Source organism: Xenia sp. Carnegie-2017, unplaced genomic scaffold, assembly GCF_021976095.1.
Source record: "Xenia sp. Carnegie-2017 unplaced genomic scaffold, XeniaSp_v1 HiC_scaffold_20, whole genome shotgun sequence".
Taxonomy (NCBI): Eukaryota; Metazoa; Cnidaria; class Anthozoa; order Malacalcyonacea; family Xeniidae; genus Xenia; species Xenia sp. Carnegie-2017.
Window position 1 is genome coordinate 14413766 of NW_025813483.1, and position 14486 is coordinate 14428251.

A 14486-nucleotide genomic window follows, 5' to 3' on the forward strand; every position below is an offset into this window, starting at 1 on the left:
TCGACCGAATACTTCATATTGTACAAAATGTATATGGTATTAAACATGCAACATGGCTGCTGAAAATGGGCATGCTGGAGAGGTTGTTGGTTTGCCAATTTTGGCTTTTAAACGTCAAAACCATCAAGTAGAATTGTTTTATCTTGCCCTAAAACGTGATAGCACTTTAATTATAGCTGAAAAGTCGTCCAACACATTTATCTGCTTTCAAGTTATCAAAGAATTCCTGAAGAATGAAAGTAAAAAATGTGCTGCAGTTTTGACAGATGAAGCACACGGTTAGCATATGGAAATTGTATGTTTAACTGTTTTATTGAATTAATAAGATGAATTTTCTTCCATAACAAGGTATGGAGCTGGCTCCTGATTTGAACAACATGTTGACCAAAGTGCAGAAGATTGAAACGATTCTAAATCCAAATTTTGATAAAACTCCGCTATCCACTGAAAACAACTCAAAGGTTTTGCTGATGTCTTTCAAGTATTTCCTTGATTGCCTCTTACAGGGAAACATTAATGCTTGTGATTTATCAGTTGTTCTTATATTGACGACCGTCTTCAATCACTCATACATTGATAGTGATGCATTTCAAAAATTTCGCGATAGTTTGCCACATGTAAGAATAATAGTGACAGTAGAACTGCGTTTGTGTAATATTCACAATGCATCTAAACTCAAATCTCAGCTTGTTCATATTGAGAACATATATAAACTGCCTATATTTATGTCTAAGGATGTTCTTGCTATGAATGACTTTGGTGAGGAGATAATTGTGAAAACCTTGTCTAATGACCAAAACAATTTTCATGAAATTGAGAAGAACACATTTCAAACGTTGAATTATATTCTTAATATCTTATGTGACATGATTATTGGAGAAATGAAATTAATCATGGAACTTCGATCAGTTGTCCTTTTGGCTATTGATGTCTTCATAACCTTAGGATTGAAACGGTTTTTTTTCATGATGGACATTGTTCAGAACACATTTTCTAATATCTTAGATAAAGAGAAAGACATGTACGGAAGACTAGCCGTCCATTGTTGTCAAACACAATTTGATTACATTGAGAAACTCGCCCGTCAGTATAAAACGGCAAATTCTTTTATAATTGACGACATTTTAAAGGAATTGATACCTTATAAAACATTGTCATTTACACACAAATCATGTTGTGAAGGTAAAAATGCTGAGGAAATACAACATGAAAGAGCGAAAATAGAAGAAAGCAAATCCGAGAAAACGAAGAACTGGTCGTTATTCGGCTCGTCGGATGTTCATCTGGAGAGACAGTTTGAAAAAATCAAAGATAAAACACTTTTTCGTTGTATTGTTGTGACACGGACCAACGTTATTGCAAGAAGTTTGAGTCAAATGATCAACATGATGGCATCCACTGACGATAAAATTAATTTCCTCAAGGCTGGTTTTGCTGTTCAACGCAAAACTGTTTCATCTCTTGATGAAGAAGAACGAACAGAAAGCGTTTTGCAGGCCGTTTATGAAGGAACTATTAATGTGCTTGTTACCACAGTGGATTTAATGTCAAATATTTCTTTGACAACATTCAATATTTTGGTGTATTTTGGTTTACCGTCAAGTTACGAGGAATACTATCATTTAAAACGAAAAGTTCGTGGTTTAGCTCCGAAACTGATTTTGATCAGTAAAGGAGATGGCTTGCCGCAGAAGCACTCCAAATTACAGGTTTTATAATCCTATTCACACTTAACAATTTACTGTTATTGAATATGACAAATCGACAAGTCTCAATTTTCATTGTCAACCTTGGATTAATGAGAATTTCATCTTTAATAACTCATGTGAAGCCATTGAAGTAAATATAACTGCAAGGCTATTTCCATCCGAAATATAAAAGCCAGCAATTTACATAACTAATCCAAAGAAAGTTCATTTACGAGGATAAACTAGAATGCGGGATTTGACTCCCCTCCGTGCTAGTACAGGCATGTTTGTATAAAGATTTGACTCCCCTCCGTGCTAGGACAGGCATGTTTGTATAAAGATTTGACTCCCCTCCGTGCCAGTACAGGCATGTTTGTATAAAGATTTGACTCTCCTCCGTGGTAGGACAGGCATGTTTGTATAAAGGTAGCATTCCAGTTATTTATTTAGTTCAATTTGTGAAGATCATGTCATCTAAAGAATTAAGTACTGCATCACTTTTATTATTTAAAAAATGGACAAGTTTTGAAAACTATTATTTTGCTCGCATTGAGAAAGCCATTGTGTGGATGTCTGTGCCATTGATGTGACGTCAAAACACGGGTTACTACCATTCCTCACATGTTATGACGTAATAAATGGCTGCGAATTCCTCCGAATAAATAATTATTCAGTCTAATTGGCGACAACTTCCATCAATAATTTGTTTAGGAGTTTCACGACATTGAAAGTGTTATTGCAGAAAAGGTTCAAGATTATATAACTCAAGCCAACAAAAAAGAATTTCTGAATCATCCAGAGACGACGATTTCTGAGCTGACGTATTCACCATTTGGTGAGTCTGGACCAACGATCACAATGCAGTCCAGTATTTATCTTATTCATCGGTTAGTTGGATCAAATGTTCATTTTTTATCAAATGCAGTTTTCGTTTCTCCATTTAATTTCATTTGTAGTTTCTCTCGGCGGATGAACAAAAACGCCTTTGGTCATTCTAACGCGCAGTTTATGACATGCGCAAATGAGACATTGGGAGACTGTGTCGAGTTCGTTTCGAATCTTTATTTTCCCTTAAGTAGCAGCAGGTGCTATACCTTTATCGAGGTTTGAGATCTTTACCGATAGGAACGAAATTTAGGATGGTGTCTTTAAGTTGTTTATTTTGTTAAGGGTGCTCCAGTTTTCGTCCGCAAAAACATTGAAGGTCATATGCAGCTAGGTAAGTTAAAGTCCCAAATGGTGACTGCATTGGCTGCTGTGAAGATGCTGCACGCTCGCGGTCAACTTGATAGCGATCTTGACCTGATTAGAGAACAATATGTTGGTGTTGACTCTGATTTGATAGAAGACTTTGCGTTGGAGGATGAAGGCAAAGGAAGAGCTGGAACAAACAAACGGAAGAGAGCTTATGAAGTAAAGGTAAAGTGTTGGAAACTAATGTAAATTATGGAGGGAAACTAATGTAAATTATGTGGAGAAAACTAGTTTTTTGTTATGGGGGACCAGTATGGATTATGGGGAACAAATTGAGCTTTGAGGAATTAATGTGAGTTGTGAGGAACTAGTGTGAATTATGGGGAAGTATTGTGAACTATAGAGAACTGTTTCCATGGTAAGTACGTTTGCTGTGGAAATATTTCTTCTTTCATATCCAGTTTTCGGATAGTTATTCTTTTATTTTCTTACTTTCATTGCCCAGGTTCCAGCGTTTTTCAAAGACAATATGCCAACAGCAAATGAAAAGTGTTATCTTTACAAGATCCATTTCAATGATCCAATGATACATCGCCATTCCCGGTCACGTGCTATGAAGTGCGTTTCTGAGCCCGAGATCGAGTTAGGAATTCTCTCAAAGAAACCACTTCCAAAGGTATCTGTATTTTTGTTCTGTCACTTGCTCATTTTTGCTCCTGATGTATTGAGGCCTACTTTGTTTTTAAAGTTTCCACCATTTAAAACGTACACGTCAGAGAGTGACGTCGAAACAATGTTTGTATCACGTGGTCCAATCGTTATAGACTTGACATTGTTGCAGAACATTCGTCATTTCCATCAATATATCTTCAAGCAACTCAATAATCTTGACGATGAATGTACGCGATTATCAGAGAAGGACGGTTATCTTGTTGCACCATTAGTTCCAAACAAACAAGGTGAAATAAAAATACATCATTCCTATCTTCAAGATTTTTTACGGCTCTTTCAAAACTCCTCGACTCTGCCATCCTGCATCCCATGCAAAGACTACGATTACTTTAGCAATAGAATCATACGAAAATCAAATGAATCTGCAAATCAGACAAATCGCATGAGATATTACGTCGTTGAAGTGTGTCATTTTATGTCACCGTTGACTCCGTTCCCAGATCTCAATGTTGCTGCCACTTTTTCCGAGTACTACGAGACGCGCTACAATATAAAGTTGAATAATGATCAGCCATTGTTGTTGGTCAAACATCTCCCTACTCAAGTGAATTTCTTCACACCAAAAACAAGACTTGAGGTTGCTCATGAAAATATATTTGATTCTAAATCTAACTTCGAAATACACCTTGTACCTGAACTGTGTTCTCTGTTGCCGCTGACTGTCTCTTCGTGGGCTCTATTGCGGTATCTTCCTACCGTCGCGTACCGTCTGGAAACAATTCTGCGTGCGCACGAAATGCGACTGAAAATTTTCATGGACGCTGGATTAACGGCGACGGCCCGAAAAATAAAGAACAAAAATACAGTTGTAAAGTCTGGTCAGGAAGTTATTATTAATGAGGAAAATGGAGAAAATGACCGCTTCATTGATGAAAATGATTTTGAAGATAGTCTTGTTTTGATTCTCAAAGCATTAACAGCAAAATCTGTTGGTCAGCAGTTTCATTCAGAACTCCTTGAAGTACTTGGTGATTCGTTTCTTAAATTCGAAGTGAGTTTGGAGTTGTTTTTGCGTTTACCACATAAAGACGAAGGAATCCTCACAACTATTCGTAAGCATCTTGTATCTAATGATATGTTATCAACACAGGGAAGACGTTTAGGTATACCAGCATACATTTCGATTACGTGTCCGGATTTAACAAACTGTTTACTTCCTCCTGGATTTGTGCTGACACAAACATCTAGCAAGCAGTACTCGTTAAACCTTTACTCTCATCAAATCCTTGGAGATAAAAACGTAGCGAACACAGTTGAGGCTCTAATTTCTGCGATATTACTGTCCAGCGGTCGAGAAGCCGCGAGAAAATTTCTTATATGGTTACATGTCTGCGATCTTACTGCAGAAAAACTTCATGAATGTTATAGAAATTTGAATTATCATGCGATGAGTGATTATGATGAAAACACTGGGGAATTTGATGACGTAACACAAAGTTTTAGATCGTGTTGTAACCTTATATCAACTGAGCAGACCAATTTCAAGCCATTGAATAACGTCATTTCTAATAATGTTATTCCCAATTTGGAACATATTGAGAAAACACTTGGATATTGTTTTAAAAACAAACTTTTACTATTACACGCTGTTACTCACGATTCCTTACCGCGAGTTTTTGCTTTCGTTCACGAAAGTTATGAACGAATGGAGTATTTAGGTGACGCAATATTGGACTTTGTAGTAACGCGTTATATATGTGACAATTTTGCACATCTTGATCATGGAGATTTAACGGATTTGCGTTCAGCTCTTGTCAATAATTTCACCCTCGCCTATCTTGCTGTTCAGGTGAATTTACATCAATCCCTGAGACACATGTCTCCAGTTGTATTTCAACTTATATATAAGTTTGTTGAGTTCCTATTGAATGAAAAGGAGAGACGAGGTTATTCTTGGCAGGTGAACGCTGTTTTACCTTTTTTAATCATCAATAATTTCCATTTTTTTGATTTTTACTGATTTCTTTTCTGAAGACATCCGTGGATTCGTTCGTTGTGGGTCCAAATGACTTTGAAGAAAATCTCGTTGAAGTTCCCAAAATACTGGGAGATGTATTCGAGGCACTCATTTGCGCCGTCTTTCTTGATTCCAACATGAATATTGATTTTGTTTGGGATATTTTTCGACCAATGTTTATGCCTTTCATCGGTAAGTTGCCTGGTCCTATGCTCCTTGATAGTACTATTCGTTACATAGTAACTTTTTTTATTCAAAAAGATTGTTATATTTACTTCACAACAATGGAAGCGTTGTCATCTTTGAATTAACGTTTTATTCTTTTGGTTGCACAGTTTGAAGCTTTTTGCCTGTGATTGTTGATACAGTTAAAAATTTATCCCATGGATTCAGGCTTCGTGCAACTCCCCCCCCCCTTGCCTCTATCGCTGACAGTACATTCTTTAATTCTTACAAACCCTAATTTATTTTTGTTGTGTAGATTATTACAAAGATAACATTCCCCGCTCTCCCGTGAGAATTTTAAAAGAAACGTTTCCTGGCAAAGATAAGCTGTCTTTCAGGTTCGTCTCGATTAAAGTTTTTATGACAGGAATGTTGCAACGCAGTTTTTTTATTGCAATACAAAGATCATATGAAATGACTTAGTAACTTCTCTCAACTAACTGTATTTCTTCGAGTTAAATATCTTTACTGGGACATAGCTTTTGGCGTAATTGGTTACATGCATTCGCATAGCATATTCAGCATTGGTGAATATGTTTCTAAGGTTTCATAAGTTTTACTATAAAGTATCGATAGAAAGCATTGGTGAATATGTTTCTAAGGTTTCATAACTTTTACTATAAAGTATCGATGAAAATTGCTATTTCTAAAGCTATTTATACAATATGATGTCACAATATGATGTCGATATTTACACAGTGAACGAAGCTTTGATCTCTCAAAAGAAATAAAGGATACAAGAAATTAAAGAAGTTATTAATTCATTTTAAATGCTCTTTACAATGCAAGGAGAGAGCTGGATGGTAATTTTTCGTAATTTTTTTTTATCATAAAAATTTCTAAACTTTTCTCTTTGTTGTTTTCACATCCTTAACGCCTCAATGTATGTGCTTGTAGCGTTGCGCGTCTAACATTATCGAAGACATACAAATGTCGCGTACATTGTTCTGGATATGGAGAGTTTGAAGCGGTTGGTCGTACACCGAAGATTGCAAAAGCAGCTGTTGCACGCAAGGTTTTACTGCATATCCGTAACATGAGTAAAGAGACGTTTGTTGATAAAAAAAAGAGAAAAAGTTAACGGAGTGGATGTAAGTAAGTTCATAGTTACGCTACTTTTACTTGCAATCATCTTTTCGGGATTGACCAAACAATCTCGCTTTTTCACGTCGTTTTAGAACATTCATGATTTAATTGTATGAGACACAACGGGGTCCTTTAGCAAGGTTATTCTAAAGCCTGAAGTGGTTCTCATATAGCAGTCGGAGTCCTTTTGAGGCATCACAATTGAATCTTTTCATTCACCTGGATATAGCTGTCCTGTTGACTTACGTTCAAGAGACGAGTGAAACGACGCAGACGAATATACAAGAACCAAACTCAAAGAAACAAAACTACAAGAAATGAGGCTTTTATCGGGTATGTTTTTAAGTTAGCAATATAAAGAGTAGAGGAAGTTTTTATTTACTCATATATTTAATGTTTTTTCTATTGATTATCTCAGTATTTATTGAAGAGAATGATTTGAACACTTCGGTATCGTTAAATGTTTGTAGATGTTGGTCGTTAGTTTAGTAGAGTCCAGAGAAGGACTGTTGGAGTTGATGTTGACTAATATTTCGACAGCCTTAGCTGTAGATGCCTTCATATTTGTGAAAAGTACCTTTTACGTTGTCAAAAAGGTCAGTCAACGCCAACCCCAACAGTCCTTCTCAGGACTCTACTGACTTGGATGATCAACATCCACAAACATTGATCATATTTATTGTTGAAGTCTATAAACATATGCATTTTGTTTTGCACAGTATATTTTCATTACAATCATCCTATTACACATAACATTGTGCTTAACTCATAGGTTTGTTTAACTCCTAGCAGTATTTTGTATATAATTTGGCCATTTAAGAAAGTTTTTTTTATGGAGAATCATAATTTGTTACGTTACTAATGAAGATGAATTAGATTTTTAGATGAAGATGATGACTCCTAAATTGAGGACACAATTTAAACAAACTTTATTTTATCAATAAACTTTATAATAAATACAAACATGGTTATCTTATTCCTTCAACAGTCTAATAAGTCTTGTCCATTTTACATTTATTATTTACGAATAGTAATAATCCTTTTGTCTCCTTTAGAAATGAGCATGAAATTAAGACCATACCAATCACAAATTATAAACATATACATTCTTTCCTGACTTGTTATCTGCTTAACAATTTCAATTTCAACATCATCACTTTTTAAAAAATCACAGATAAGGGACATGATATCCTCACTTAGTTTTAGTTGAACTGAAAGTGGGGCTTCAGTCATTGTATTGCCATCTTTAAGTTTTATATAGCTTGGAAACAGATCTTGCATTCTCATATCTTTTAAGTCTTTGGTGTTTGAAATGTTATGATTGATGCATTCTGGCAGATCTGTGGAAGAGTTTCTTTTGCATAACTTCTTATTTTCAGTGACATTATATGATGAACTAGCTCTCTTAATTGGCAGGTTATTCTTGTTAGTTAGCAAGCAATCTTTTTTGTTCAGTGGATCAGTCTTTCCCATGAAATTATTTTCCTGATTTGACAGATTTTTCTTGTCCAATATAACATTATCTTTCTTATGTGAAAATTCGTTCTTCACAGTAATGATGCTATCTTTCATGTTGAGTGGATCAATAGTTTCCGTAAAACTATCTTTGTGATTTGACAGATTTTTCTTGTCCAATATAACAATATCTTTCTTACGTGAAAATTCATTCTTCACAGCAATGATGCTATCTTTCATGTTGAGTGGATCAGCAGTTTCCGTGAAACTATCTTTGTGATTTGACAGATTTTTCTTGTCCAATATGAAGGTATCTCTCTCTTGTGAATGTTCGTTCTTAACAGTAACAATACTGTTTCTTGTGTTCACTGGATCAGTCTTCTTCACAGAGCTATCTTTCTGATTTGATAGATTTTTCTTGTTCAATGTGATGGTATTGTTTTTATGTGAATGTTCATTTTCCAAGTTGTCTTTCTTTTGCAATGAGTTAATATCACCCTTTTGATTTGATAGGTCAATCTTGTCTATTGTGAAGCTACCTTTCTTGTTTGATAAATTTTTCTTGTCTAATGTAACAAAATCTGTCATACTTGAAAGTTCATTCTTGATGCAATCTCTCTTGCTCATTGAATGATTTTGATCTACTATGACATCAACATTTTGATTGGATAGATCAATATTGTCTACAATCTTCTCAGTCGCAACACCATCTCTTTTAACCAATGTCATGTTCTCTTTCACAAAACTAACTTTATTTCTTAAGGTATAATTCTTGTCCATCTTGCCATAAACTTTCTTGCGCGATTGATCCGTATTTGACGTGTCTGTCTTGTTTTCTCTTTTTCTCTTTGATAGCTTATTATCATTGATCATACGGTCGGGTATTTTATTTAAAACTTCCCTTTTACAATCGTCGTTTTTCACTTCTTCCGCCGACGGTAGGCATTCAGGAGTCGCTTCTACTAAAAAATTAAATATCTTATCATTTGTCCTACATTTCCTACTTAATATTTCACTGATCATCATTCGAGCAGATAAATCTCTGGCATGTCTTCCTGGATGACGGCTTACGCTCCTATCGCTTGTCCCCGTTGCAACTAATTTTGAATTGATAAAACCATCACAACACATTCCTTTTCCGTTCTTAGGTCTGTATATTTTATAGCGGGCTTTGAACGTCGTATGTTTAACCGCGCTTTTCAGTATTCTCTTGTAGTAGTTCCACTTTGCAAACTTATCTTTGCCCACCTTCTTGTTACCACTATTTTCAGCCATCTTGGTTAAAGTGTTTCCATGCCAGGGGGGTATATGGTATATAGTTTTTAGGCGGGGGACTTCTCAGCAAACCGTTATTTATGTTTTGTGATTATTGCACAATAATAAAGTAACACACATTATATTCTTGTGGTACATGTTTCCAGAATCTTCGTGGAAATATCAACGAGATATTGAATAACTTCATGGTTTACTAATCACAAGATATCTGTCCTGTCCATATCCAAAGGACTTATGTCGTATTCCATGCTGCTGGCATATAGAATGAATAATACCTCTGTCTTCTCTTGAAAGATCACTTGAAAATCGCAACTCTTTCTTATTATGATCCATGATAAAATTACGCACCATATTCTTTACCGATATTTTATTTATGCTGGCATCTGTTACATCCCTTCCTAACCCTTGGCGACCCTGTGTTTCATTCATCAACACAGGATCTGTACGACCCCTACCTTCAAGACCTAACCCACCCCCTGTCCAACCCATTCTTCGTAACATTTGATTTCCAAGACTGTTTTCGGAAATCCTTGGAGCCTTACCTTTGAATAACTCTTCCTTCTCAATGACTTGTGCTTTCTTGTGAGACAAAATCTCATCAACAACTGGCTGACTTGCTCGCAATTTTTCCACTGCTTTATCCGCACAGTTGCGTTTCGCTTCTTTTTTTGTTTTTGCTTGTCCCATGGCGATCTGTATGCCCCCAATGACAACAGCACAACTGAAAAGGTCATCTTTTGCCTCTAACTCAAGAAATTCGATGGATTTGTGTGCTCGTTGTGCATTCCGATGAAGCAAACTAATTGCATTTTCTGGAAAACCACTTGAATCCCGTACATACAGTACAAATCCCTCAATGATGGCTTTCTCCCCGATTTTCTTTCGTTTTTTCGTTTCAGTAGGAATATTTAAGGTATCTACGCAAGTAGCCTCTAACATTTCTAACTTCTCTTCTGTAGCTTTCGGATACCTGCAACCAAGAAATTTCATATTTGCCCAAACCATTGACATCGCATCTAATTGTTCAAGGGGAACGCTCCCTCTATGTTTTTCGATAAAGAATCTCCTAGCTTGCCATTGAATATCATTTTCCCAAGTTGTTCTTTTCACTTCATCTTTTGCAGACATTTTGACTGACCCTGTAAAATGTCGCGTGTTTTGCACATTGATTAGCTTTGCATCGTAATTCGTAAATTTTGTCGACTGTGGATATACAATGTGTAGTCTAAAATGGCTGCGATCTTCTGTTCTCCGACCAAACTGTTCTTTGATTTACGGCGCATGTAATGTTTTTCGTGGCTTAGAAACTGTAAAAGGACGTTACTGGCTTTCTCATGAAAAGATCAAACTTTATCAAAGAAGGGAGTTTTATCTTTTCTGTTCACGCAAAATACATAATAATACAATCCATTGTCAAAAGCATGAACCAATAGTTGCTAAGAATGAAGAGGCTAGCAAGAAAGATGCAGACATAGTTCCAGAACATTGGGTACCATATTTGATGAACCGTATGCACACTTTGGAAGAGTCGTCTCGATTTCATGGATACTCAACATTAAGGTGGGGTGTATCCATTCTTGTCTTTACCTTGGTGGTTATTTATGCATGTAGAGACCAGTTGCGTAGCAATGTTGCTGATGAAGTTGCAGATGTTGCATCCCGATCAATGGGTTAGTATGCAAAGACAATGGGTGACTTATTGATTTTCAAAATATAATCAATCTTTCCTTTTGTCTAGGTGATGAGAATGTTATGTTGAAAGCACATGAAATGACAAAAGGTGTTTTGGAAAGACTTACCACAGAGGAAAATACTGTTGTGTTTGTCACTAAGTTTCTTACAGCTGTTTTAGAAAAGGAAGATGTGAAGCAAAGTGCAGTGATGTTTGTCACTGATGTCCTTAATCAACCAGAAATTCAGGAGAAACTGCAAGAAGTTGTGATAACTACATTGAATTCTCTACTCAACGACAAAGACACAAAAGATTTGCTTCTTAATTTTATTGAAAGTTTAATACAAGATCCACAAACAAGAAAAACATGCAACAATTTTCTTCATGCTTTAACTCAAAACCCTGAAGTTCAAGAAATGTTATCAGAATTTCTCAAAAGCATACTGACATCAACTTCATTTCTTATGGAAGCAGTTACTCTTGGACGTAATGTGACGCATAAAGTTATTGATGATGAGGATATTCAAAAGCAGACAGGGGAAGCTTTGTGGAGTGCCTTCAAGTATGGGGTTACTCCATCTTGGTTTCGTGGAGAAAATAATTGGACAAAACTGTTTAATATTTAAAAATCCTAAAGTACAGCTGTATTTGTGAGTGATTGTAGTAGATGATATTAAGGTTTGTGTTTTTAATATTTAAGAAACAGCACTAAGAAAACTTATAAATTACCTAACTTGTCCACACAGATATGTTGTGTATAAGGATCAAATGTCGGGTAATGCTTCCTAAGATATACGAGATAGTTTCCTAGATATGTGACGACATTGGCCATATTTTAATGAGATGGACGACACAAGATCAGAAAGCAATTTCTTTGTTCTCTGTTTCGTTTATAAACTTTTTCTTTGCTGACTGTCTACAAAATGGACGAAGACGGTAGACAAACAGGCATTTATGCCGCTGAAAAGATATTGAAAAAACGCAAGCGAGAGGTAAAAAATGAAAACAGATACTTCTAGTTCTAGTTTATTCCATATTCTATAGTGTTTTTTCCCGTATTTTGACGCTCTTTTATTGCTGTTTTGTCTGTATAGAATAAAGTGGAATTTCTCATAAAGTGGAAAGGCTGGTCGGCAAAGTAAGAATCAGATCGCTTTATTTGATTTCGAAAGGAGTCGGTTGAAAATGAACTTTTGTGTTTTAAAAATTAGGCACAACACATGGGAGCCGAAGGAAAATGTTCTTGATCCTCGACTGTTGCTTGCTTTTGAAGAAGCGTAAGTAGAAAATACTTACGTACGAGTCAAATTTTGTTTAAGTACACCACTGTGGGGGAATTTTGATCATTAATTGGAATATTTCACATGATCATTTTTAATTAGGAATTTCTTGTAACGTAAACCATAATTCAGATTTTTCAAAGGAAAACTGCTGCAGTTGTTACTGAAAGAGAGCAATATAACTTGAAATATTTACAAAAATAGTTAATAAACATTTTAGGATATCATCAACTTTTCAGGAAGTTTATTCAAATACCATTTTTATTTTTTGTGTTAGGCATGATCGAAAACGAAAACGAGGATTTGGGAAAAAATCTCGAAAATCAGAGGTATAAAATGGGGCAAATCTTTCTTATCATTTAGATAGCAAGGTTGACTTGTGCAATTGTTGCACCAAGCCTATTCTCTTAAATGAGAGATTTACATAATAATTCATTGTCCTACAAACACACGAAAATAATCCCTAACTCAAACCCAAACCCTCAAGCTTTAGAACTAGGCTCTCATCAAGGTATTAGATAAGGAATGAATTTTTGTGTACTGTAGAACATAGTATTGTAACAGATATTTATCTATGTATAATCAGCAGTATTTCTACATAGGTAACAATATTGCATAACTTGAATTTGTTTTTACATAGGAGCCTGAGGATGATGATACCATTGAGGCAGAACGAGAAGAAGTAAACTCATTGACTAGTGGTGAAACAGACAGTGGACTGGATGATAATCAAGTCTTGAAGAGCAATATCACTGAATCCAGTGAGGTTGCCGAATCCAACAATATTGCTGAATCCAGCAACATTGCTGAATCCAGCAATATTACTGAATCCAGCAATATTGCTTCAACTAGCATCTTAAGTGAAACAATTGAAGAACAACAAGAAACATCAGAGGTGGTAGAACAACCCACAACTCACCCGCCCAATATGACACAAAATCATGAAACGCCATCAGTGGAAATGGCTAAATCACTGAGTTTTGATACCATGCCAAATCATTTGAGTTTGAAGGAGCCAATTGAAGCAACATTTACAGAGGAATTACCCAAAGATATATTTGATAATTCCAGTGAGAATGATTCAGTGATTTCTGGGATTGTTGAGGAGACTTCAAGTAATGCAGTCTGTTCTGAAGTTGACATACTGCAGCCAAATAAACCTGTGGAACCTTTGGAGTCAACTGATACTCCTGAAATTTTAGAACCTGCTCCCAACCAAACTAAAGATGTTGTCTCCTCCGAAACTGTTGAACATTCTGCTGAATCTATAAGCGAGAAACCTAACAACAATGTGGTTGAGCAGAAACCTGCTGTCACTTTGCCACACACTCTTGTGAAACATAGAACTCCAAATGCATCAGAAAATAAACATCCCAGACTGAATAAAAATGTGGATAAAAGATTGGCCGAAGTTAGTGATTGTCCTAACTTGACTTTAGTCGATAAAGTTGTCATTACGGATGTCACAACAGCTAAGGGAACAATAACTATCAAAGAATGTTCGACAGATGATGGATTCTTTCTCAATAATCCATCAGCGAACTAATATGTTACATTTTCAACTTCTAGATTTACAGTATGAATATTTTTATCATGAATGAAGACTTCACTTTAGACATTCATAATTTGAACATTAATAAATATTACAGTTTTATATGTACTGTAAAAATATAAAATATTTGAGTGTTTCCATCGGCCATCGTGCTCTTATGAGAAGCAAACAATGTAGTTAAAAGACTTCTGATTATTTTCTGCTCTGTTGAATGAGTTTCTTGCCTACCACTAACATGTTAACTTTGCATTGATGTGAAATAAAAATACGCTGTGGATATTCATCAGACATTTTACCACATTTATTTCAAATTATAATGTCAATTGTGATAGAAATTAATCTATCGACGTGCGTAGCCGGTGGGAGTGGA

General features: G+C 35.6%; 5 protein-coding genes across 7 annotated transcripts; 4 read left to right on the plus strand and 1 right to left on the minus strand.

Moving 5' to 3' along the window:
- The first annotated feature begins 36 nt into the window (after positions 1 to 36).
- On the plus strand, positions 37 to 3131 carry LOC124441746. The gene is made up of 5 exons (XM_046992213.1): positions 37 to 278; positions 349 to 1709; positions 2400 to 2575; positions 2645 to 2792; positions 2859 to 3131. The coding sequence occupies exons 1-5, from the start codon at positions 53 to 55 to the stop codon at positions 3129 to 3131; spliced, it is 2184 nt and encodes a 727-aa protein (XP_046848169.1). The 5' UTR covers positions 37 to 52.
- LOC124441276 (endoribonuclease Dicer-like) lies at positions 3039 to 7845 on the plus strand. 3 transcript variants are annotated; one of them, XM_046991724.1, is made up of 7 exons: positions 3039 to 3107; positions 3388 to 3558; positions 3631 to 5514; positions 5589 to 5763; positions 6053 to 6134; positions 6694 to 6891; positions 6975 to 7845. In XM_046991724.1, exons 2-6 carry the CDS (start codon positions 3412 to 3414, stop codon positions 6875 to 6877), a joined length of 2472 nt encoding a protein of 823 aa, XP_046847680.1. In that variant the 5' UTR covers positions 3039 to 3107; positions 3388 to 3411; the 3' UTR covers positions 6878 to 6891; positions 6975 to 7845. The 3 variants fall into 3 exon arrangements, with proteins under 3 accessions (XP_046847680.1, XP_046847682.1, XP_046847681.1); XM_046991726.1 differs by having other exon boundaries at positions 7112 to 7845; XM_046991725.1 differs by having other exon boundaries at positions 6694 to 6887; positions 7112 to 7845.
- Positions 7788 to 10740, minus strand: LOC124441278. Its single transcript, XM_046991727.1, has 2 exons — positions 10155 to 10740; positions 7788 to 9299 (listed from the first exon to the last, which is right to left on the minus strand). The coding sequence occupies exons 1-2, from the start codon at positions 10738 to 10740 to the stop codon at positions 7900 to 7902; spliced, it is 1986 nt and encodes a 661-aa protein (XP_046847683.1). The 3' UTR covers positions 7788 to 7899.
- Positions 10741 to 10828: 88 nt separating this feature from the next.
- LOC124441280 lies at positions 10829 to 12031 on the plus strand. The gene is made up of 2 exons (XM_046991729.1): positions 10829 to 11282; positions 11351 to 12031. Exons 1-2 carry the CDS (start codon positions 10829 to 10831, stop codon positions 11908 to 11910), a joined length of 1014 nt encoding a protein of 337 aa, XP_046847685.1. The 3' UTR covers positions 11911 to 12031.
- LOC124441279 (polycomb group protein Pc-like) lies at positions 11930 to 14402 on the plus strand. Its single transcript, XM_046991728.1, has 5 exons — positions 11930 to 12276; positions 12379 to 12422; positions 12496 to 12561; positions 12842 to 12893; positions 13205 to 14402. The coding sequence occupies exons 1-5, from the start codon at positions 12208 to 12210 to the stop codon at positions 14108 to 14110; spliced, it is 1137 nt and encodes a 378-aa protein (XP_046847684.1). The 5' UTR covers positions 11930 to 12207; the 3' UTR covers positions 14111 to 14402.
- Positions 14403 to 14486: the final 84 nt, after the last annotated feature.

Coding starts and splice junctions, on each gene's coding strand:
- LOC124441746 (XM_046992213.1), top strand. CDS start 53: ATGGCTGCTGAAAATGGGCATGCTGGAGAGGTTGTTGGTTTGCCAATT. Junction 1,710..2,399: donor AGAAGCACTCCAAATTACAG/GTTTTATAATCC, acceptor TAATTTGTTTAG/GAGTTTCACGACATTGAAAG. Junction 2,793..2,858: donor GGTGCTATACCTTTATCGAG/GTTTGAGATCTT, acceptor TATTTTGTTAAG/GGTGCTCCAGTTTTCGTCCG.
- LOC124441276 (XM_046991724.1), top strand. CDS start 3,412: ATGCCAACAGCAAATGAAAAGTGTTATCTTTACAAGATCCATTTCAAT. Junction 3,559..3,630: donor CAAAGAAACCACTTCCAAAG/GTATCTGTATTT, acceptor TTGTTTTTAAAG/TTTCCACCATTTAAAACGTA. Junction 5,515..5,588: donor GACGAGGTTATTCTTGGCAG/GTGAACGCTGTT, acceptor TCTTTTCTGAAG/ACATCCGTGGATTCGTTCGT.
- LOC124441278 (XM_046991727.1), bottom strand. CDS start 10,740: ATGTCTGCAAAAGATGAAGTGAAAAGAACAACTTGGGAAAATGATATT. Junction 9,300..10,154: donor GAAGGAAGAGTTATTCAAAG/GTAAGGCTCCAA, acceptor TTAATTTTTTAG/TAGAAGCGACTCCTGAATGC.
- LOC124441280 (XM_046991729.1), top strand. CDS start 10,829: ATGTGTAGTCTAAAATGGCTGCGATCTTCTGTTCTCCGACCAAACTGT. Junction 11,283..11,350: donor TGTTGCATCCCGATCAATGG/GTTAGTATGCAA, acceptor CCTTTTGTCTAG/GTGATGAGAATGTTATGTTG.
- LOC124441279 (XM_046991728.1), top strand. CDS start 12,208: ATGGACGAAGACGGTAGACAAACAGGCATTTATGCCGCTGAAAAGATA. Junction 12,277..12,378: donor TGAAAAAACGCAAGCGAGAG/GTAAAAAATGAA, acceptor TTGTCTGTATAG/AATAAAGTGGAATTTCTCAT. Junction 12,423..12,495: donor TGGAAAGGCTGGTCGGCAAA/GTAAGAATCAGA, acceptor TTTAAAAATTAG/GCACAACACATGGGAGCCGA.